Source organism: Vicia villosa, linkage group LG2 (genome assembly GCF_029867415.1).
Source record: "Vicia villosa cultivar HV-30 ecotype Madison, WI linkage group LG2, Vvil1.0, whole genome shotgun sequence".
NCBI classification, from domain to species: Eukaryota; Viridiplantae; Streptophyta; class Magnoliopsida; order Fabales; family Fabaceae; genus Vicia; species Vicia villosa.
In genome coordinates, this window is record NC_081181.1 from 194,813,883 (window position 1) to 194,836,080 (window position 22,198).

General features: G+C 32.8%; 2 protein-coding genes and 1 pseudogene across 3 annotated transcripts; 2 read left to right on the top strand and 1 right to left on the bottom strand.

Annotated features, from left to right (window-relative positions):
* Positions 1–4,315: 4,315 nt before the first annotated feature.
* Positions 4,316–7,644, top strand: LOC131647814 (nucleolar GTP-binding protein 1-like). 2 transcript variants are annotated; one of them, XM_058917639.1, is made up of 3 exons: positions 4,316–4,422; positions 4,564–6,612; positions 7,338–7,643. In XM_058917639.1, the coding sequence occupies exon 2, from the start codon at positions 4,586–4,588 to the stop codon at positions 6,605–6,607; it is 2,022 nt and encodes a 673-aa protein (XP_058773622.1). In that variant the 5' UTR covers positions 4,316–4,422; positions 4,564–4,585; the 3' UTR covers positions 6,608–6,612; positions 7,338–7,643. The 2 variants fall into 2 exon arrangements, with proteins under 2 accessions (XP_058773622.1, XP_058773623.1); XM_058917640.1 differs by lacking the exon at positions 4,316–4,422 and having other exon boundaries at positions 4,574–6,612; positions 7,338–7,644.
* A 1,557-nt stretch (positions 7,645–9,201) lies between these two features.
* On the bottom strand, positions 9,202–11,722 carry LOC131650998 (uncharacterized; annotated as a pseudogene).
* Positions 11,723–12,887: 1,165 nt separating this feature from the next.
* Positions 12,888–16,167, top strand: LOC131653433 (protein DJ-1 homolog B). Its single transcript, XM_058923569.1, has 7 exons — positions 12,888–13,281; positions 13,760–13,909; positions 14,013–14,195; positions 14,827–14,907; positions 15,047–15,247; positions 15,329–15,469; positions 15,809–16,167. Exons 1-7 carry the CDS (start codon positions 12,928–12,930, stop codon positions 16,013–16,015), a joined length of 1,317 nt encoding a protein of 438 aa, XP_058779552.1. The 5' UTR covers positions 12,888–12,927; the 3' UTR covers positions 16,016–16,167.
* Positions 16,168–22,198: the final 6,031 nt, after the last annotated feature.

Here is a 22,198-nt window from a genome sequence, read left to right on the forward strand (position 1 = left end):
TGCTCACAAGAGGTAAGATTTCTCGACGTATAAGATCATAACTTAACTTTCGATGATCTTTGGATAAATTGGTGTTAACACATGTGTTATTGAGTAATAGATCCTATCACCCATGAATCACTTCTCTTCTCGTATGATGCAGACAGCCTGAATCCACAATCAGGGTTTACACACAAAATTTGTACCTCTCTACGTTGGTGTGATCCACTTTAAAATCAACATTTTGTGCCATTTGGAATTTTTTTATGGCTGGCACACATGCCTCCTTTGAACAAAATTTATCTCCAATTATTAAATACTCCATCTGTCCCAAATTATAAGTCACTTTGGCAAAAGTATTTGTCCCAAATAATAAGTCACTACAATTCTAATACATAATTAATGACTTTTTGCCTAATATACCCTCTTCTATTTATTTCTCTTTCTTCTTTCAATTTTTAATTTTGTTTTCCAATGTAATTATTGAAGGGCATTTTTGTAAAGTCGTACATCTTTTCACTTTCCAATAAAGTAATAATTGTGTTTCTTAATTCTCGTAAAATGCTCAAAACATCTTATAATTTGGGTCGGAGGTAGTATTTAATATTATATGAACCAAAAAAAGAAAAAAAAACCACTTGGACATAGGCGCCAGCCATCGCACGTGGCAGCCCTAATTGACCCTACACATATGCGCCACCTGGGGTGGCACATTCACTAAATTTTTAGCCATAGGCGGCATGGGGGTGGATCCTATGTGTAGGGCATCCCCCAAACCTGACTACCCAGGTAAATTTTTTTAAAATATATTTTTTTGTAAAAACCTTGTTGTTTAAATTTTTTTAAAAATTAAAAAAACTTTTGATCCCTATAAAAAAATGGCATGTTTTGGACCTACAAAATTATTATGCACGTAGTTTTAGTCCCTGCTGTTAAATCAATGTGAATTTTTGAATGATTATTTTTCAGACATGTTTAGAATGTTATAATAAGTTTCTTGAAAAAAAAACTCAAAATTTGATTTCTAAGTCGAAATTTCGATTACTTTTATTATTATCTCTTAAAATTTTAAAAATTCATTTTTAATTTTTCTCATTTTAAAAACTTTCAAAATTTAATAAATAAATATTTTACAGTATTCTAAAAATATACGAAAAAAATATTAAAAAGTTTAAAAGTTAAAGGATAATTAAACAACTTTTAAAATTTTAGAAAATAAAAGGGACTAAAAGTGCATATATAAAAAATTTGTAGAGACTAAAATATGTCATTTTTTTAATAGAGACTAAAAATAAAAGTTAAAATATTTATAAGGAACAAAAATATATTTAACCCTAAATAATAAAAAAATTATATTTTTAAAAATACATTATGTTTTATAGTTTAAAACAAAAGTAAAAATTTGAGATTTTGAACTTCACACTTTTATAAAGAAGATTTAAACTTATCGACTAAACATTTTTTAACTATTTTTTATTTATTTGAAGGTGCAGTGGGTTATGGATTGATTGAAAAATGTTTTTCTTAGTTATGAAGATTTTTATGTTTATTTTGTATTTATTTTTTAATTTTTAAGTCGTCGTCATGTCTAATTTGGTCATGAAAAAATTGAAATGTCTAATTCCGCATCACTCATCTTCATCCACGCCATCGACTCCTCCCATCAAAGCCACTAACACTCAACAACTTTTATCCAAGTTTTGTATATTGTTTGTGGCATTTCTGTGACTCAACTGTTGCGCCTTTGCATTGAAGGGGGTTGAATAGCCATCATAATCCTTGAGGATTAATATTTGGTAGAAATTGAATCTTGCAATCATAATCTACACAGAATAATCATTTGGCCAAAAGAAACTACCTCATTACGTGTAGATGTCTTTTGTGACAAATTGTTAGTTTGTTGATAATCAATAGGTAGATGAGACATAACTTACATTGAGAAAGGTTTTTATGAGTTCAATTTCTCTTTAATTGAAGATATTCTGAGTGTTAGATCAATTAAATTATAATTTATAATTGGACATTTTGAAGTTATGTTCTTGGACGCGTGATTTCAATCCTAGCATCCAACAATAAAACATGGTTTAGGTTTAGTTTGAAATCTATGGATTATCTCTAAAAAATATTAGATATCAAAAAAGGCTTAAATGCACCTTTGGTCCTTGTAAGTTAGCGAGTTTTTGATTTTCGTCCCTGTAATTTTTTTTTCTGGGTCTGAGTCCCTACATTTCACTTTCGCGTTTGTTTTAGTCCCTAAAATCAAAATCTATAGGAAAATTCGTAGGAAAACCTGCAGATTTTCCTGCGGATTTTGACTTTAGGGACTAAACTGCAAGGAAAAAGTAAGATATAGGGACTCATACCAACAAAAAAAACTTACAAGGACGAAAATTAAAAACTCGCTAACTTATAGGGACCAACGGTGCATTTAAGCCTATCAAAAAATTATTTTACTATATAGCCTGCAGTATTGGAACCTCAATTTGCATTGATGGTATAACCAATAAGTCTAAATTTGATAGAATTTTTGAACATTTTGTTATAATCCTTGTTGATGCTGGTATTTTCATGCAATTAAGGCATAACGTTCCAGTATAAAGGCAATGGTATGTTTTATTATGGAAATTGATAATGAAAATCTCCTTTGACTTTTATAATAATTGCAAAATGATTTACCGCCACATTGATGATTGTAAGTGAAATTCTGGTATTCAGATCTCATATGTCTTAAGAGATGCCGAGACACTGATCTCTAAACAACACATAATGACAAGCTATACAATATAAACAATGCTGAAACTTAAATGAACACATGAAATTGTTTACAGTTTGGTGTATAACAACACCTACTCCGGGGGCTACAAAGTCAGGGATAAGTCCCTTATGATAGTATCGGTTTGAAGTCCTATGTAAACAATCTCCGATTTACAACCTTCTGACTTAATCACACATAAAATCACAATCACCCTAAGACTTCGTTTAGGTGTGAAATCCTTTTCAATCTCCCTCAGTCACAATCGTGATAATCAGTTTATAAACTTTAGAAGACACACTTCAAAGACACTCATAAAATGATAAAATCATTGTTATTAGTTTTATCATTAACAATCATTGGGTTCAGGAAAAGCTGAAATCCAATTGTCCATCGCCTTTCGTCACTGACAGTTGACGACATAGCTGTATTCAAGATGCAAAAGCATGAGAAGCAACATATGCGGGACACATTAGACATTAGAAAGACGAAGTTAGGAAGTCATCATAATTTGTTTTGTATTTCTATATGTAGTACATTTTTTATTTTATGAATATATTTTACTGGATTATTTATCTCACAAAATTAATGCAAAAAAAAAAAAAAAACAATACCGCAATGTCTACTAACTTCCAAAATTTCCTAAATTTTTCGGTACATACTAGATATTTCAACATTGTCGGTATGGCAATACCGATCTATATCGAAAATTTTAAAAAGCCAGTATTTCTTCTTAGAAAACAGAAATTGCCAGTATTCTCTGTGAAGTTGCCGGTATTTTTGTGCATTTTTACAAAATTTTCGATATAGTTTTGAAATTTTTGATATAGTTTTGAAATTTAAGAAAGACATAACGATAAAAACACATATATTATATAGTGTCGAATATAATTCAGGAGGTGACAGGTTAAATTCTCTCAAAAGACACGCCAATGGACTAGTTCATCAAGATTCAAGTCCACCTATTTTGTCAACTCTAAATCTCGACGATTTAACATGCCACCCCCACATTTGTTTATTCCAACATTACCGTTGAATAAGTTAGTGGGGTGAAGCATGAAATTTCCGGTATATTTTTTGCAAAAAAAAAATTGTACTACCGAAATTTGAAATTTCCGGTAGTACAATTTTTTTTTGCAAAAGTATACCGAAAATTTCGGTAATTTTTTCAAAATTTCTGGTATATTTTTGAAATTTTCGATAAAAACTCACAATTTTTTTTAAAAATCCCGTATTTTTTCAAAATTTTCGATAAAACGCATATTTTTTTTAAAAATTAGTGATTTTATGTAAAAGTATAATGGTAAAAGTATACCCCTTAGAAGCTGCCATGTATAACCGGTGGTGACATGTTAAATGGTCCTAAATCTCACATAAGCAACTCAAGATGAATTCAATGGAATATGGCCTTAGTTATTCGTGAGACGAAAAAAAAAAAAAAAAAAGTTGATGTAATAGTAATAAGTGGGTGCAAATAGTAGTCCCATTTTCGATCCAACACAATCATTGTAATCGGGCTGTACCACCGGGTCGAATTTTTTCAACCCACGAAGTATTTGATTTCTTCATACTTAAACCCCGAAACCACAAAAACCCAAAAAAACAGAGCAGCTCCTACTGCTGCCTCTTCACCTCGATCGGAGTTCGTTATCCTAGCAACTAACGCCGCCGTGAACAGCCAGAAAACTCAGGTATCCTTTTTACGTTTCGTATATCCCCACCTATAACGATGCAGCCATTGTTTTTGTATTGTATCGTATGCTTGTTATTCATTGTTTATTGCTCTGTTTATTTCAATTTTAACCTGGATTTATTTTTCTTCAATTCTCTAGGTTAGGTTGATACAAAACTAAAATGGTGCAGTATAACTTCAAGAAAATCACCGTTGTACCAAATGGAAAAGATTTCATCGACATCACTCTCTCTCGGACCCAACGTCAAACACCTACTGTTGTCCACAAAGGGTACGCAATTACTCGTCTCCGACAATTCTATATGCGAAAAGTGAAATACACTCAGCAGAATTTTCACGAGAAGCTTTCGACGATCATCGAAGAGTTTCCTCGATTAGGCGATATTCATCCTTTTTATGGTGATCTGCTTCATGTGCTGTATAACAAGGATCATTACAAGCTTGCACTTGGTCAGATCAATACTGCTAGGAATCTTATTGGGAAGATTGCTAAGGATTATGTTAAGTTGTTGAAGTATGGTGATTCGTTGTATCGGTGTAAGTGTTTGAAGGTTGCGGCTCTTGGGCGTATGTGTACTGTGGTGAAGAGGATTGGGCCGAGTTTGGCTTATTTGGAACAGGTTAGGCAGCATATGGCTAGGCTTCCTTCGATTGATCCGAATACGAGGACGATTTTGATCTGTGGGTATCCGAATGTGGGGAAGAGTTCTTTTATTAATAAGATTACTAGAGCTGATGTTGATGTGCAGCCGTATGCTTTTACTACGAAGTCTTTGTTTGTGGGTCATACGGATTATAAGTATCTGAGGTACCAGGTGATTGATACGCCGGGGATTTTGGATAGGCCGTTTGAGGATCGGAATATTATTGAGATGTGTAGTATTACTGCTCTTGCGCATTTGAGGGCGGCGATATTGTTCTTTTTGGACATTTCTGGGTCTTGCGGTTACACTATTGCTCAGCAGGCGGCTTTGTTTCAGAGTATTAAGTCGTTGTTCTTGAACAAGCCTTTGATTGTAGTGTGTAACAAGACTGATTTGCAGCCGTTGGATGGATTATCTGAGGAGGATTTGAAGTTGGTGAATGAGATGAAAGCTGAAGCGTTGAAGACTGCAATTGGTCAAGGAGGTGAAGGGACAGAGGCGGATGCGTTGTTGACCATGAGCACATTGACAGAAGAGGGTGTGATTGCGGTGAAAAATGCAGCTTGTGAGAGATTGTTGAATCAGAGAGTGGAGATAAAGATGAAGTCTAAGAAGATCAATGACTGTCTGAACAGGTTTCATGTTGCGCTTCCGAAGCCACGTGATCAGAAGGAAAGGCCAACTTGTATTCCTCCAGCTGTTTTGGAAGCTAAAGCTAAGCAAGCAGCTTCTGAGGAGAAGAGGAAAACCGAGAAGGACCTGGAGGAAGAAAATGGAGGGGCGGGTGTATACTCCATGAACTTAAAAAAACAATATATTTTGGCTGATGATGAATGGAAAGAAGACAATCTGCCAGAAATTTTGGATGGTCACAATGTGTATGATTTTATTGATCCTGATATTCTACATAGGATGGAAGAGTTGGAAAGAGAAGAAGGGTTAAGGCAGGCAGAAGCTGAAGATGATGATTTTGAGTATGATGGAACTGAATTGACACCGGAACAGCAAGAGGCTTTAACCGAGATTAGGAGGAAGAAAAGCTTGTTGATCCAACAACATCGGATTAAAAAGAGCACTGCTGAGAGCCGACCAATTGTTGCGAGGAAATTTGACAAGGACCACCAGTTCACAATGGAAAGAATGGGAAGGCAGCTGTCATCTCTCGGGCTTGATCCTTCTCTGGCTGTTAATAGAATGCGCAGCAAATCTGCCACTAGGAAAGGCCGGAAAAGGGAGAGATCATCCGATGGCAGAAATGATGAAATGGATATTGATGGTGACACACCTAGCAAGAAGCAGCGGCTAAGTAGATCACGGTCACGTTCCAGGTCGGTCTCCCGTCCACCTCATGAAGTTGTTCCTGGAGAAGGCCTCAGGGATTCTGCTCAAAAGATTAAGGCAATTAAAATTGCTAGGAAATCTGTCAAGACGAGAAACAAGAATGCTAAGCGCGGAGAGGCTGATAGAGTCATACCTACCCTTAAACCGAAGCACTTATATTCTGGAAAGAGCTCTAACGGAACGAGGCACAGTCGCTAAGATAGGTAATGATATTTTTCTATTCAACTTGGATAACTTAGTTTCATAACAGCAACTCCAAAAATTTCATTACTGATCTTGTTTTCTCATAACTTGAAACTACCTACATTTTTGTTTATCTTATGTGGTACTTGGCTGATCATTACATTTCCTATCTTTTATTCATGGTTTATCTTATAACTTGAAACCATGAATATTACAGGGTAGTCTTAGGCTTGTGGCAAAGTATTGTTAGTCCCAGATTTTTAAAAAATGTAAATATTTGCATTTAAATTTCTTTTCCTAGTTGTGTTATTTTTTTTTTTCAATTTCTTAAACTTGAAATTACATTCGTTTTTGTTTGTGATCTATGGTACTTACCCTGATTATTACATTTCTTTTCCTAGCTGTGTTGAAAATTTTGTCAATTTCTTAAACTTGAAATCATTTCATTTTTGTTTGTGTTCTGTGGTACATACCTGATTATTACATTTCTTATCTCAACCTTGGATATTTTAGATATTTTAGTGGACCAGTGGCTTAAAATTGATTCTAAGTGAATTGATTATGTAAAACAGGTTTAACACTGATGAAAAAAAGGGTTTAACACTGATATAATCTATTTAAATGATGTTTTCAGAAGCCACTGAATGAATAACTTGTTCTCTTTTCTTTTCATGATGTTTTCAGAAGCCACTGATGTTTTTCTGTAACATACCACCTGTGACTAAAGGAATTATTTTCTTTGCAGGCGATGATGGTGATGGCTTTGTGACTGTCAAGAATTTTGTTAAATCATAGTATTATGTTTTCGCAGACTTATTTTGGATGCGAAGATTTTTTTCTTATACACTTATGCCTTTTATATTATTTTTAATAATCTTTATTTAGATCAATTTTGGATGCCCTATATGAATTATGGGACCTGTTTAAATTTTGAGTTGTTTATGTACCCCAAAATATTGAGCATTTGTTTCAAATTTTACAACTGTGGTTGTTTAATGGAACTTTTTTGTTTCGTTTCAAGTGATGTCTTGTTTCTCTCAAATGGTTTAAATGAAGGGTGGTTTTGTTTCTATTTTCGTTTTCTTCTGATTTTGTTCTAAACACGCATGCATTAATAACTAGTACTATGTCACAATGTTATAACATTATCACATACCTTAGCTCAATGGTATTATTATTTTCCATTTAATTTAGGTCCTGATACTGAGTTAAGACTTTATCATATGGTACCACTACCCCATACAAGCAAGATGAAGTCTTCTAAAATTGGAGTTCTCAATTGAGTTTGAAGCTCCCACTAGAAGGTGTTTTTTTTAATTTTTTATGTAAAAACTAAGTGAGGAATAGAAAAAAGCAATATAAAATGGTGGATTTGGATTCTTTAAAGTCACTAGAAGCCTTTTTATTTTATTTTATTTTAAAATGATGGATTCTTTACCTGGGTTGGAAAGGTCTAATTCCACATGAGTTTGAGGGATGCCACATGCTTGAGTTGGTGGGATGCCATATGCCTCGACATTTCGAATAGAAGTGTAGTTAGTGTATTTCCAATAAAGTGATCATCAAGGTAGCTAAATTTTGATCTTACATAGAATCGTGCATTGTAGTAAGATCGATATAAGATTCTGTATTTGTGTATTTTCAATAAAGTGATTAAGGTAGTCAAAATTTCAATCCTATATAGAATCGTGCATTGTAGCAAGATCGCTCTAATATTTTGTATTTGTGTATTTCCAATAAAGTGATCAAGGTAGCCAAAATTTCGATCTTATAGAATATTTGACCATGGTGTGTTGTTTTCTAGCTAACACCACCAGCAATTGTCAGGACCCCTGAAATTATAATTGATTATTTCAATACCTATGAATAAGATAATATAATTAATACAATTGATACATCTCAATTCTAATTGATTATTGACATTCTATTAGTTCATATATGTATATTTGAAATCTTTTTTAAAATAAATATTAAATTATTTTAAATATGCATATTCAAAAATCTTGAAAATTAAAATATTAAATGCTTTTGAATATGCATATTTATTCATAAAATATTATGCAAATTTTATCAGAGACCAAAAGAATCCATAAGAATATATTAAGAAATTCAATCTCTTCTTTCTTTTAATATGGAGTTGGAGCGTTGGACTATATTTTGTTTGAGATACCACCTTCTAAATTTGAATTTTTGTACTTTATAAAACAAACTACATACTTTTAGTTCATCTTTTATTTTACATTGTTTGAATTTCATTTAGATTTAGATGTAAATGTTATTAATAGCTAGGATTTGAAAAAAGCAGAGTTACACTCGTCTCGGCTTAATTCAATTAGTTATACTTAATTCGTTAATTTTAATTTATTTATTTTATAAATTTAAAAGTCATTTCTTAAAAGTCATAAATCACTATTATCTTATTTCAGACCAAGGCTGGTCCCGATATTTTAGAGGCCCCGGGCAAATAATTAAAATAGGCCCTTGAATAAAAAAATAACATCATTTATTTAAATTATAAATAGCATCAACAACATCAAAAGTAATCATTAATCCATGTAACTAACATAAAAAAAATATATTCTAATCAATATTATCAAAATACCTTCTAGCTACTTAAAAAAAGTCTCCCTTCTAGCATTTTTTGAAGCAAATTCTTCAATCAAGTCTTCATATTGTATATTCTCCAACAAATCATTCTCAATTGCTACCAATGCTAACCCATTAAGCCTTTCTTGTAACATGGTAGACCGCAAATAAGACTTCAACAACTTCAGTTTTGAAAAACTTCTTTCTGCTGAGGCAACAGTCACAGGAATAGTCAATAAAATTCAATAGGCAATGACTGTATTAGGAAAAAAATCCATGTCTTTCAAAAATCTTAATATATCAATAGGTCCAATATTTCCTGCAGGCAACATATCTCTTAGTAACCTTAACTCCACACATAATTCTTTCCCATCAATATCACATTGCTCATTATGTTTCAATGCCTCTTCAAAACGCCTACAATAAGACTCTAAAGTTGCATTGTCTAATGATTGTAAATTTTGAGAAGTAAATAAGAAACCAAAAACACTTTCATATTATTGGTATTGCTCAAATCTCTTATTAAGAGATACAATAGCTTGATCAACAAGATAAAGAAAATAATTAACTCTAAAAGATTCCTCTTCAGATAGCTCAATTGGCGGGGTATTTAAATTCTCATCAAATTGTCTTTTTCTTCGAATTATACGCCTTTGAGGAAATACTGGATCAATATTCAATTCAAGAGCAATTTCTGTAGCATAATTCAAGGCATTTTTAAATCCAGTTTGTCTATATTCCTTAAAAAATGAAAGCAACCCCGCTATTTTTTCCATAGCAACATCAATAACCATATCCCTTGACTGTAAGAGCTTGCTAACCACATTAATTGCAGATAATATTTCAAACCAAATAATTATAAACATTAAAAACTCAAAATCACCAAGCTCATTTGTTGCTAAGGATTTAGCTTCACTTCTTATTTTAGAATCAAGATCATTTTCTGACACTTCAATTAAAGCTTCTCTAAAATCTGACATTTGAGTTTTAATAGCTTTGACACTATCAACATGACTCTCCCAACGAGTGGATGACAATGATTTTGGAGTCAACCATTTTACATTATCTTTCAAAATTTGCCATCTCTTAGTAGAATTAGCAAGAATAGTATAAATGCGTTGAACAACTCCAAAAAAATTCCTAGCTTTAGCACAAGAGTTAGCCATATCACACAATGTCAAATTTAGACTATGACAAGCACAAGGAGTATAAAAGGCTCTTGGGTTTATGTCTAAAAATTTCTTTTGTACACCTTGATGTTTTCCTTTCATATTTGACCCATTATCATAACCTTGTCCCCGCACATCTAATATGTCAAGATCAAGCTTTTTCAATTCATCTTGTAAAACATCAAAAAGCCCTTGACCACTTGTATCATTCACATTTAAAAATCCTAAAAAAGATTCTTCAACACTAACAAAATTTGAAGAAACATCCACATATCGTATTATCAAAGACATTTGCTCTTGGTGACTAACATCAGGAGTACAATCAAGTATCACTGAGAAATACTTCGCTTGTTTAACTTTTCTAATTATTTCATTTTTAATTGAAGAAGCAAGCAAAAGTATTAACTCGTTTTGAATTTTATGTCCAAGAAAGTGAACATGAACATTATCATTTGTAATACGTCTAACATGTTCTTGGACAATTGGATCAAATTCAGCTAACATTTCAATTAAGCCTAAAAAGTTCCCATTGCTATTTTGGTACAATCTCTCATTAGAACCACGAAAGGCCAAAATTATGTTTAGCAAGAAATTTGACTATTGAAATAATTCTTTTTAAAATATTTTTCCAATGTTCCTTTTCTTTCTCAATCAACATTTGAGTTGTCTTATCAATAGTTTGAAAATTTTGCATTCTTTTACGTAACTCATACCAAGTAGCCATATTATGAACATGTTCCATGCCTATCTCATGCTCCTTAAGTCTTTCACCAACATGTTTCCAAGTAGAAAAACCCTCATTTGCTAATTGACCTCTACCAATCCCTCTTTTAAAATTTTTACAACAAAAGCAAAATACTCTATCAAGTTTTTTTGAATAAACAAGCCAATCTCTATCGCATTTCTCTCCATTTGGTAAAACTCTAGTATACAAATTATTCGTAAAACGTCTAGATGATTTATCTTTAGGACCATTCACTATAGACAAATCTCTTTTAGGACCTTTTGTCGCTAATAAATCAATCATTCTAGACTCAAGAGAATCCCATATTATTGGATCAAATATATCTATATCCTCACCATTTTTATTAGCATTATCAACATTTTCAGCATCAACATTTTCACTATCAACATTTTCAGCATCAACATTTTCAGCACCTAAATTAGCATCAACATTTTCACCATTTTCCTCCATATTTTCAATAATTCCAACATCAACATTTTGATTTTCAATAGAAATTTGTGGTTCTTTTATAATAAATTTATCAAGAGCTCCTGATTGAGATTGAGTTAACTCATCAAGTCTTTTCTTTTTCTTACGCTTCTCACATCCAAAATCAAACTTTCTAATTTTAGGAGGCAATTTAGGAGGCATAGAGAGGAATAATGAAAATAAATTTAGAACCTGAAATTGAAGTTAATCATTTCCACAATGTTGAAGTTGAACTGATAAATCCCGTAGCATTGAAGTAGAGCCGGTATTTTTCATAGCGTTGCAATTGAAAAGATAAATAAAAAAGTTAGCTTTTTTACTTTACTAAAAAAAAATAACATTTAAATGTTTAAGTGTTTAACTTACAAATTTCATAGATACAAAAATTTCATAATAAGAGTTTAATTTAGAAATTTTCTTTTTAAAAAACAATATTAAAAAGTTTAAAATAAAAACAATGAACTTTATTTATTTATAAATAAAATAAAAAATTTATATCCTCAAGCAACAAAAACCATCAAGAGACAATCAACACTTTTAATTTCATAATGAAGGAAAAAAATAAACAAAGTTATCAGTAAATAATTTTTTGAAGCAAATCGCAAAGAGCAATAAATGACGACGTTACCTTAGAGACGGGCACGATGGAGCTGTGATGGATTCACTAGTTTTAGTGTGGTGGCGGGTGACGGCGACAAAGCAGCGCTGCGGTGGCCGGTGGTAGAGTAGAGCTAGAGGTGGAGAAGTGAAGAGATAAAACTATTGGACGGTACGGTATCGATGGAAATTGAAAAGTTGCAGAGGAATAAAAACTCAAAGAAGAAAATCTATATTTTTTTTGTTGAGTTGCTATTATTTTTAATGGGTTGCTATTATTTTTGTTGGGCTTATAGTTGATTGAGCCTGTTGATTGTTATTTACACCCTTTGACTGATTCATACAACTACCACAAAAAAAAAAGAGGCCCTTGATTTTTGGAGGCCCTGGGCTGTGGGCCTGCTTGCCCTGGCCCAGGGCCGGCCCTATTTCAGACAAAAGTTAAACTTCAATTTCTTAAAAGTCATAAATCACTATTATCTTATTTCAGACAAAAGTCAAACTTCAATTAAGTTGAATATACAATTGTTTAGTTAACATATTTCAAGTTTAATTTATTTAATTTTTTTCCTTATTTAATCTATAAATTAAGTTTAACAATTTAGTTATCAAATTATACTTTAGTTGATTGGATTCATTATGCAGTTTTTTTATATATGTTGTTCATATTATCTCTATTTATCTTATAAAATTTATATTTAAATGTTATCCCGTGCAATTATTAGTTTCCAACACAGCAAGGAAAGAAGAAAAAAAGGAAAAAGAAACAAATGGCCTCATGTCACATAAGATTCCACCCTCACACACTTGTTTCTACAAACTTCACTCCAAAACTCAAACTCAACCATAACCGATTTCTCTTCTCACCTCCACACTCTTCTTCTTCCACCACCATCACCGCCATGGCTTCAAATGCTCGTAAAGTCTTAGTCCCGATCGCCGACGGCACCGAGCCTATGGAAGCCGTCATCACCATCGACGTCCTCCGTCGATCCGGAGCTGACGTCACCGTCGCCTCAGCCGCTAACAGTCTCTCCGTTCAAGCTCTCCACGGTGTTAAGATAATCGCCGACGCATCTGTTTCCGATGTTGCCAACACTGCTTTCGACCTTGTCGCTCTTCCTGTATGTATTCCTCTCTCTATCGTTGATATCGCTTTTTATATCATTAATTGTTTAGCAATCATGTTTGTAAATTCTAATCGTGTTTATTCTGTTAATCATCTAATTAAGCTCGTTTTCGGATTCAGTGTTTGATTTTAAGTGATTTGTTATCACTCATCCTTGGAGTATCTTAATTTTGATTGAGTGGTTTAGGTTCTATGATTTTTATTTTATTTTATTTTATTAATTATTACTAAAATGTGTCATTTTTTTTTTATATTTTTCAATTTTCACTATTTTCTGTATAAATATTAATTAGAAAGAGTTCACGAAATGTAGCTCGGATTGAAGAGGTGTTTACTGTTTAGTGTAAACAAGTAGTTACATTCAATTATTTCTATTTTCTTAAATTATTATCTGTGTCTGGGTCAGTGTAGCAACTTTTTGTGGATTGATTTTTTATTTATATATGTTGGATTTTTTTGGGGAATGTGTGTAGGGAGGGGTTCCGGGGGTGGACAATCTTCGTGACTCTGCAGTGTTGGAAGGGCTTGTAAAGAAGCATGTTGAGGATGGAAAGCTTTATGCTGCGGTGTGTGCTGCTCCTGCAGTGGTACTTGGACCATGGGGTTTACTGAAAGGATTGAAGGTAAAGTTAGCATCTTGTGTTTATTTTTGTTTCACACTGTAGTTTTGTGTAGCTGGTGATGATGATGGGTGTGTGTGTGGGTGACTCTATGGTTTTTGGGCAGGCAACTTGTCATCCTTCGTTCACGGAAAAATTGGCATCTTATACCACTTCTGTTGAGTCAAGGGTACAGCTGGATGGAAAAGTTGTGACCAGTCGTGCACCTGGTACCACCATGGAGTTTGCCGTGGCAATAGTTGAGCAATTGTTTGGAAAGGAGAAAGCTGATGAAGTTGCAGGCCCATTGGTAAGGAGTAAGAACTTCATTTATGATGATTCTACTAGTTTTTGAGGAGCAAAGAAATGTGAATTATATGTGTGATTGAATAGCTTGGTTTGGAGAAAGAAATAACTGTTTGGAAAATTATATTTCTTTAGCAATAGTCCCAATCAATCTGGCATTATGATACACTAGCGTTTATACATGAATAAAGCTATGTTTATAAAATAATGAAGCTATGTTTATGCACTTGCTGAAAAAGCTTCAAATTTCTTGCAATGCATCTTCATGCTCCATAGGTGTAGTCTAATAGTTGAGACATTATTTGTTTTTAATTATAAGAAGATATGGGGTGTCCACCTTTACACCATTAGTAATTGTGTCACCCCTCCCCTCTTTTTCTTCTTTTTGGAACCTAATGAAAAAAAAGAAAATTCATTTTAATTCATACTTCTTACAGATGAGTGATAGAGCTTATTGGTAATGCATAAGCAGACTGATGCATGTTCTTGTTCTTGTATTGAGCTTTATGGTGTGGAATTTTGACATTGAAAACAAGTTCTATGAAGATATTTTTATGATTGACGATATTTGATTCCCTTTATGACACTGACTACTCTCTATTTCGCATTGGATTCTCTGGTAATTCAACATCCAGCTTATGCGTTCTAATCATAGTGATGAGCATACTTTTTTGGAGCTAAATCCAGTGGAGTGGACATTTGACAATCCACCCAAGGTGCAGTTTAGTCCCGAACATTATCTCAATTAATTTTCTGTATATTGACAAACATATTTGAGAAAGGAAGCAGAATATTGTGATTCTTTGAATTGTCAGAATATAGTTTAAATTTCTTCGATAATCATAATTCTCTCAGATTCTTGTACCAATCGCTAATGGTACAGAAGAAATGGAAGCTGTGATCATTATTGATATCCTGCGACGAGCAAAGGCAAATGTTGTTGTTGCTTCTGTTGAGGACAGACTTGAAGTCGCGGCATCACGTCAAGTTAAACTGGAGGCAAACATACTCCTTGATGAAGCAGCTAAACTTTCATATGACCTGATTGTGTTGCCAGTAAGGGGGCTTTAGTTTCTTTGTAGTAATTAATCAGCGTGTAATAGTTAGTTTGTGTAAATATATTCCAATTATCTACAGGGTGGACTCGGTGGTGCCCAAGCTTTTGCAAACTCGGAAACCTTGGTGAATTTGTTGAAAAAACAACGAGAATCAAACAGATATTATGGAGCAATTTGTGCATCCCCAGCTTTAGTTTTGGAGCCCCATGGTTTGCTAAAGGTATCTGTTTTCTGGATCAATTTATCACAGTGAAATGTCAATCATATGTGTTTCTCTAAAACCTCGTTAAAACCCACATGATTTTGTTTTTATTGTTAAGAACTTACCTACATGGTCTGCATTGCAATTCAACAGAATTCAGAAAAGCACGCATGTCAATCTGTGCTGTAGTGTTCAAAGTTCATTTTCACTGCACACACCTCCGAGCGATACTAAATCCTATTTGGACTCTTCATTCTAATTATTTATGTTGCTGTCAATCAAGTGCTTCATTGTTTATAACCCTCATTTTGCTTTGTGGTGTTAATTCGAGACACTGTTGTATTTTCTTCGATACAGGGTAAAAAGGCTACTTCCTTTCCTGCCTTGTCTAACAAGTTATCAGATCAGAGTGAAGTAGAAAACAGGGTTGTCGTTGACGGCAACCTTATTACCAGCAGAGGCCCAGGAACCACCATCGAGTTTGCATTAGTTATAGTGGAGAAGCTGTTTGGACGCAAATTAGCTCTAGAACTCGCAAATACAACAGTGTTCACAAGCTCATAATGTATTTAAATGAGTAACACTTTGTGCTAATGTATCTGACATTTGTGTATGAATAACCAAGTCTTTGAATAAATTGTAAAGAACGAGAAAGAGAGTTCTTCTTGAACTTTGCTATGAATGTAGTGCATGTAAGATGAGATCATTTTTGCCTAGTTTTTATTTTGTTATCAGCTTATAGGTTTTTATTCATAACTATAATAAAATATTACACTGTTTTTCATTTGTCTTTTAAGAGTTGATGAAGGAAATAGTAGAATTATAAATAAATTGAAAGTTTAAATATGTAATTAGTTATTATAAATATATAAATTTTTGGTTTTAGTTCATTAATTTTTTAGTTTTGGTCTTTAAAAATACTTTTTTATCCTTATTATTTTGTTTTAGTGCCTTTGATCTTACTATAGCTAATGCTTGATTTTAAAAAAGTATGGATTTTAAAAAAGAATGGAGTATCTTATCAGATATAAAAGTGGGGTAACATGTTCTCAAATAGATTTTTTCCTTATTAAGAAGTCGGACAAGAAGATTTGCTTGGAATGTAAAGTATAAGAACGAGACTAAGAAGGTGGGTGAAGCAATAATTCAAGTTTTTGACGGATTATACTAGTCTTTGGGAACTAAGGAGGGAGACAAATTGATATAGAGACTTGCTAAGAAAAAAGAAAGAAAGACAAGAGATTTAGATCAAGTGAAGTGTGTTAAAGATGAAGAAGACAAGGTCTTGGTTCAAGAAAATGATATAAATGATAGGTGGAAGACATATTTCTACAATTTATTTAATGAACGATACAATATCTCTCTAGACTCTGGCAGACTCGACATTAGAGAAGAGGATCAAAATTATAATTACTACCGTCGGATTTAGAAACAAAAGGTAAAAAAAGTTTTGAAAATGATTAGTAACAGTAAGGTGGTTGGGCCACTCAACATACCTATTAAAGTGTGAAAAGTTATTGGAGATAGAGGTATTGAGTGGCTCACCAAATTATTTAACAAAATTATAAGATCAAAGTAGATGTTGGATGAATGGAGAAGAAGCACTTTATTTCCAATCTATAAGAATATGGGGATATGCAGAATTGTGCAAATTATAGGGGATCAAACTTATGGTCATACCATGAAGTTATGGGAAATAATGATTGAATGAAGACTAAGAAAAGAGACTCAAGTCACTAAAAATCAATTTAATTTTATGCCTAGGAGGTCTACTAAGGAAGCAATCTATCTACTACGACGGGTGGTGGAGCAGTATCAGATGGACCAATAAGACTTGCACTTAATTTTTATTAACTTGGAGAATGCATATGATAGAGTTTTTAGAGAGAGCTTATGGAAAGTCTTAGAGAAGAGAATGGTTAGAATTGCATATATTGGAGCTATCCAAGATATGTATGAAGGGGTGCGACTAGTGTGTAGACACGAGGTGGAGAAACAAATGATTTCCCCATTACATTAAGTTTGCACTAAAATTCAACCTTAAGTCCTTACCTTTTTACTTTAATTTGTGATGTACTCGCGAAGCACATTCAAGACCTAGCACTGAAATGCATGCTTTTTGTATATGGTATAATCCTAAGAGAAGAGTCAAAATAGGATTTAAACGAGGGTGAAAACTTGAAGATGAACTTTAAAAACAGATGACTTTTGCTTAAGCAGAAGTTAGACGGAATATATGAAATGTAAGTTTAGGAAAAGGAGAAACGTTTCTAACTTAGAGGTGAAAGTTACTGTATCATTCCACCAGTCACGCGGTTTAAATATCTTGGGTCTGTAATACAAAATGATGGCGAAATAGAAGGGAATGTAAACCATCAAATTCAAGCTGGGTGATTGTAATAGAGGAGAGCTTCAGAGATTTTACATGATGTAAATGTACCACTCAAGTTGAAGGGAAATTTTTGTCGGACTACGGTAAGACCTGCAATGTTGTATGAGACAAAATATTGGATGTTTAAGAATCAACACGAGAATAAAGTAAGTGTAGAAAAGATGATAATGTTGTGTTGGATGTGTGATAAGACTAAACATAGTAAGATTAAAAATGACAATATTAGAGAGAGTGTTGGGTAACACCTATAGTTAAAAAATGAAGGAGAATAAATTTTGATGGTTTGAACATGTAGAGAGAATAACATTAGATTTTGTGGTAAGGAGAGTAGATAAGATCGAGATGAGTCAAATAGCTAAATGTAAAAAAAGACCTAGAAAAACTATAAGAAAAGTTATTAAGAAAGATTTTGAGCTTAACAATTTAAATAAAATCATGGTCTTCGATAGAAGATTATGGCAGAAGTTTATCCATATAGCCGACCCCACTTAGTGAAAAAAAGCTTGATTGTCGTTGTACCCTTATTATTTTGTTTTAGTCCGTGCAAAATTAACATATTGAATTTAGTCTATGTAATATGTATAGCATTTAATTTTTACATGTATAATATTTGATTTTAGTGTTTATGTCAATAATGTTCAAAGGTGTCAAATATTTTTATATTATAAAAATCAAATCTAAGCCAATTCAATTGATAGATGGATAAAAAAATTCGATTTTAGGGATGCATGCTCGAATCTTCGACATCTAACTTATTCCTTTTTAGCATCTAAAATTTCAGTCCCTAAATTATTAAAAAAATAATCAAAGTCAATATAAATTAATTTATGGAGATTAAAATAAAACAATAAGATCTAAAAATAAAATATTACCTTAGAAATAATTGATTGGTTGTTGTTTGTGTAAGAAATGAGAGAGAAACTAAATTAAATATAATTTATATTTAATTATTTTTAGAATTTTTTTTAAAAATAAAATAGTTGAATAAAATAAAGTTGATATGTTTATTTATAATTTATAACAATAAAATATTGTTTTTGCTTATAAATTATATCAGAAGGATTACGTAAGAATATCAACAAAAAAATTAGGAATTACCATATGTCCGATTATTTGAACTAAATTGAGTATTAATATCTAATATTGAGGATTACAGGTTTAGGGTTTGTTTGATTTGATTTTACAAATTTTGTTGGTTTTTAAAATTTGAAAGATGATTTGATTTTATAAAACTATTTTTGAAAAAGTAGACAAAGATAATTGTAACTAAAGTGATTCAACCAACAAGTAAGTAATGCAAAAGAATGAATGACATGGTAATTGTACAAAGTAAAAGTTTCTTAAACATGTTATGCTATAAAAAGCAATAAACGAGTACTTTGAATGATTCAACTTCAAAAACAATATCATTACCGTACATCTGCAAGTTGAAACACTTAATCTTGGACATCACCTCAAAAATATTCGATTTAACGAACCAAAATTTGAGTCCAAACAACCAACAAAAGAAATTAGAAAAATTAATACTATTAACTACTACTAAATAGCCTTGGTGAAAGTGGGAAAACGTCGGGAAACAAGTGGAATAGGAATCCCATTGATACAAAGCAAAAATTCTGAATTTTTCTAGCGAGCTAAACCTCGCTAAGCGATGACAGCAAAAACCAGAAAAACCAGAACTGAATCTGATTTACCAGCCACACTCCACTTCACCTAAATACCTCATAAACATGAAAATAACCAAAACTTAAAACCGTTGGGGTGCCTCCCAACAAGCGCTTGTTTTACATCGTTAACTCGACGCCTTTATTATTTTTGGTGCTTGGAAAGTAGCTTCCTCTCGTCGTGCCATGGTAATATTTTACCAATGCAAACCTAAAGAAAATGTCATAACCAAAACACTTAACAAACATTACGTGTACAAATATATACAACAATTGCACGAACATAAACGAAAAACACAAATATACAAATATGAACAAATACAACTATTAACATACAAAAGGAAAAGTTGGTGAATATTGGATATGCGAGTTGAGAAGTGAAGATTAAGCATTGGTCCAATTTCAACTTGTTTAGCCAACATTCACCAACAATGTATACTATGTAAACATATACAAGTAAACCTATATGGTGAACATAAACCAGTAAGCATGTACAAGTAAATATATATGCAAGTGAAAATATACAGGTGAACATATACAATATTTACGATATATACAAAGCTCAAAACCATGGAAGCTATTGTGATGCAATTCTAAACAAAACTATCCCCGGCAACGACGCCATTTTGTTGATGTGGTATAGCGGCAAGCAACAAAAGATTTGGAAGTATTTATCTGGGAATTTATCTTGTCCACATAGATGGTTGTTAGAATGTCATTAAACGGTTTTGATGCTTTCGAGCTTGGGTTTCAATGGGTTGAAAGTATGAAAGCAGAAAATAAAACATATGAACAGAAAATAAATATTCTTAGGAGATAATAACTTATCAGGCATCCAAATATGCTCACTTGTCTCAAGCTTAAACTTATCGACCAATTATACTCCACCTACAATACTCATCAATGTCATCACGTGTCTCTCAATATCAGTGTCCATCTCTGGAGCATCTACGAGACAACTCACAACCGAGGTTATCTCTAACGCAAAGTTGCGAGAACATCCGTATTCTCGCGTCGGCGATCTCTCGCGTGCAACTCGAACACATAAGCATTAAGCTTCGACACACAAGTGAATGTCATCTCTAAATCTATTTCTAGAGTCTAGAAACTAACAGATAATCATCCTAGATAAGGATTCGAGCAATATATGTCTATCCCAAACCCCATGCACAAAGCAAAAATCTAAGATAACAATTGACAAAGATTTGTAAAGCAAATTAAATATAACGCCATGGGCGACAAATATACACGAGTTCAAAGTAAATACATATACAAAACCCAACTAAAAGAGAATACACAAAGAAGAAGAGAAATGAACCGAAAATCTCCTAGTTTGTCAGCTACGATCGACGATCAATCCTCCTCCAATCATCCAAATGCAAGCTCCATAGTTGTTTTCTAAGCTAATCTACCATAAAAATGGAATTGATGGAGTTGGGATACAAAAACTTCCCCAAAACCATCCCTAGAAATGTTACAAATGAAGAACATATAAACAAAATCTGCGTAGGCTCGCTAAGTGAGCTACACTTTATTACACAAAATATCTAGTACTGTAAAAGAGATCCCTCTTAGTGAGCTAATCGCGCTAAGCGAGCTTATGAAGAATGCTTTGTCTCTATTATTGAATCTCTAAGTGCGCTACAACTTGGCTTAGTGAGCTTCTGCAGAATTTTTTCCTTATTGCTTCAAAACTGCATATTCGAAGTTGTGCCTTCGACACTTTATGGCTCGGGCCTCAAATAAGCATCAATACCTAAAAAAACTGAAGGAAAAACTATCAAACGGTACATAAAATGAATCAAAACTCAAATATACAAATGTTTACACAAAAGTTAAGATTTTATTATGAAAACGAAAAAAAATAGAATCGATAAGTGCCATAAATATACTTAAAATAACGATATTTTGGCACTTATCAATGAGCCATTTGGAGAATTATAGCCACCCTTAACTCCCATTACGGGCATAATTTCCCCAGTAACAAGCGTGGCTTTTTGGATTATGTCATTTCTTTTGATGACTTCTGGCTTTCCCACTCGCTTCTCTTTGTGATTAAGGGACTTTAGTGCTAATTTATGCCATAAGGCATATATATTTGGCTTGTAACTTAGAACAAATAATCCAGTTTTTAGATAACTTATGTTTCAAAGCACTTTTTGCTAATCTATGGTACAGCAGACCAAAGAAGGGGAGTACTTGCATGGTTATCATTCCAACACCCAAGTCAGTTTAGGGTTCAAGATAATTGTATTGAGAGTATAGATTAAAGATTGTGTACCTCAAAATCCATTGAGAAGGTATTTATACCTTAGGCTTAGTGGGGCGGACAAGATCACCGAGTCTTGTCTTATTAGACCTTTGGATGACATAAAATAATTTGTAAAATTATTCATGCCATATGAATACCCAAGTATCGATACCATTATCTATTACTTGCATTTCTAATAAAAATAAGGCTAAATTACAGTTTTGGTCCCCCTATTTTGGTATTTTTACGATTTCAGTCCCTCTATTTTGTTTTTAAACACTTTTAAGTAGCTTTTAGCGTCGATTTTTCCAACGATAAATCCGTCACAATACTTGACATACTTTGACTAACGAAGTAGACGAAAGGGACTCATATGCATCTATTAAAAAGTTAAAGGACCACTTTGGCATGAAAAAAAAGTTAAGGGACCAAACTGAACT

What these genes read in the sequence shown, in the direction of transcription:
- LOC131647814 (XM_058917639.1), top strand. Translation starts at nt 4,586, where the DNA reads ATGGTGCAGTATAACTTCAAGAAAATCACCGTTGTACCAAATGGAAAA.
- LOC131653433 (XM_058923569.1), top strand. Translation starts at nt 12,928, where the DNA reads ATGGCCTCATGTCACATAAGATTCCACCCTCACACACTTGTTTCTACA. An exon ending in GTTTACTGAAAGGATTGAAG is followed by an intron (nt 13,910 to 14,012) that starts GTAAAGTTAGCA and finishes GTTTTTGGGCAG; the next exon opens with GCAACTTGTCATCCTTCGTT. An exon ending in ATGAAGTTGCAGGCCCATTG is followed by an intron (nt 14,196 to 14,826) that starts GTAAGGAGTAAG and finishes TTCAACATCCAG; the next exon opens with CTTATGCGTTCTAATCATAG.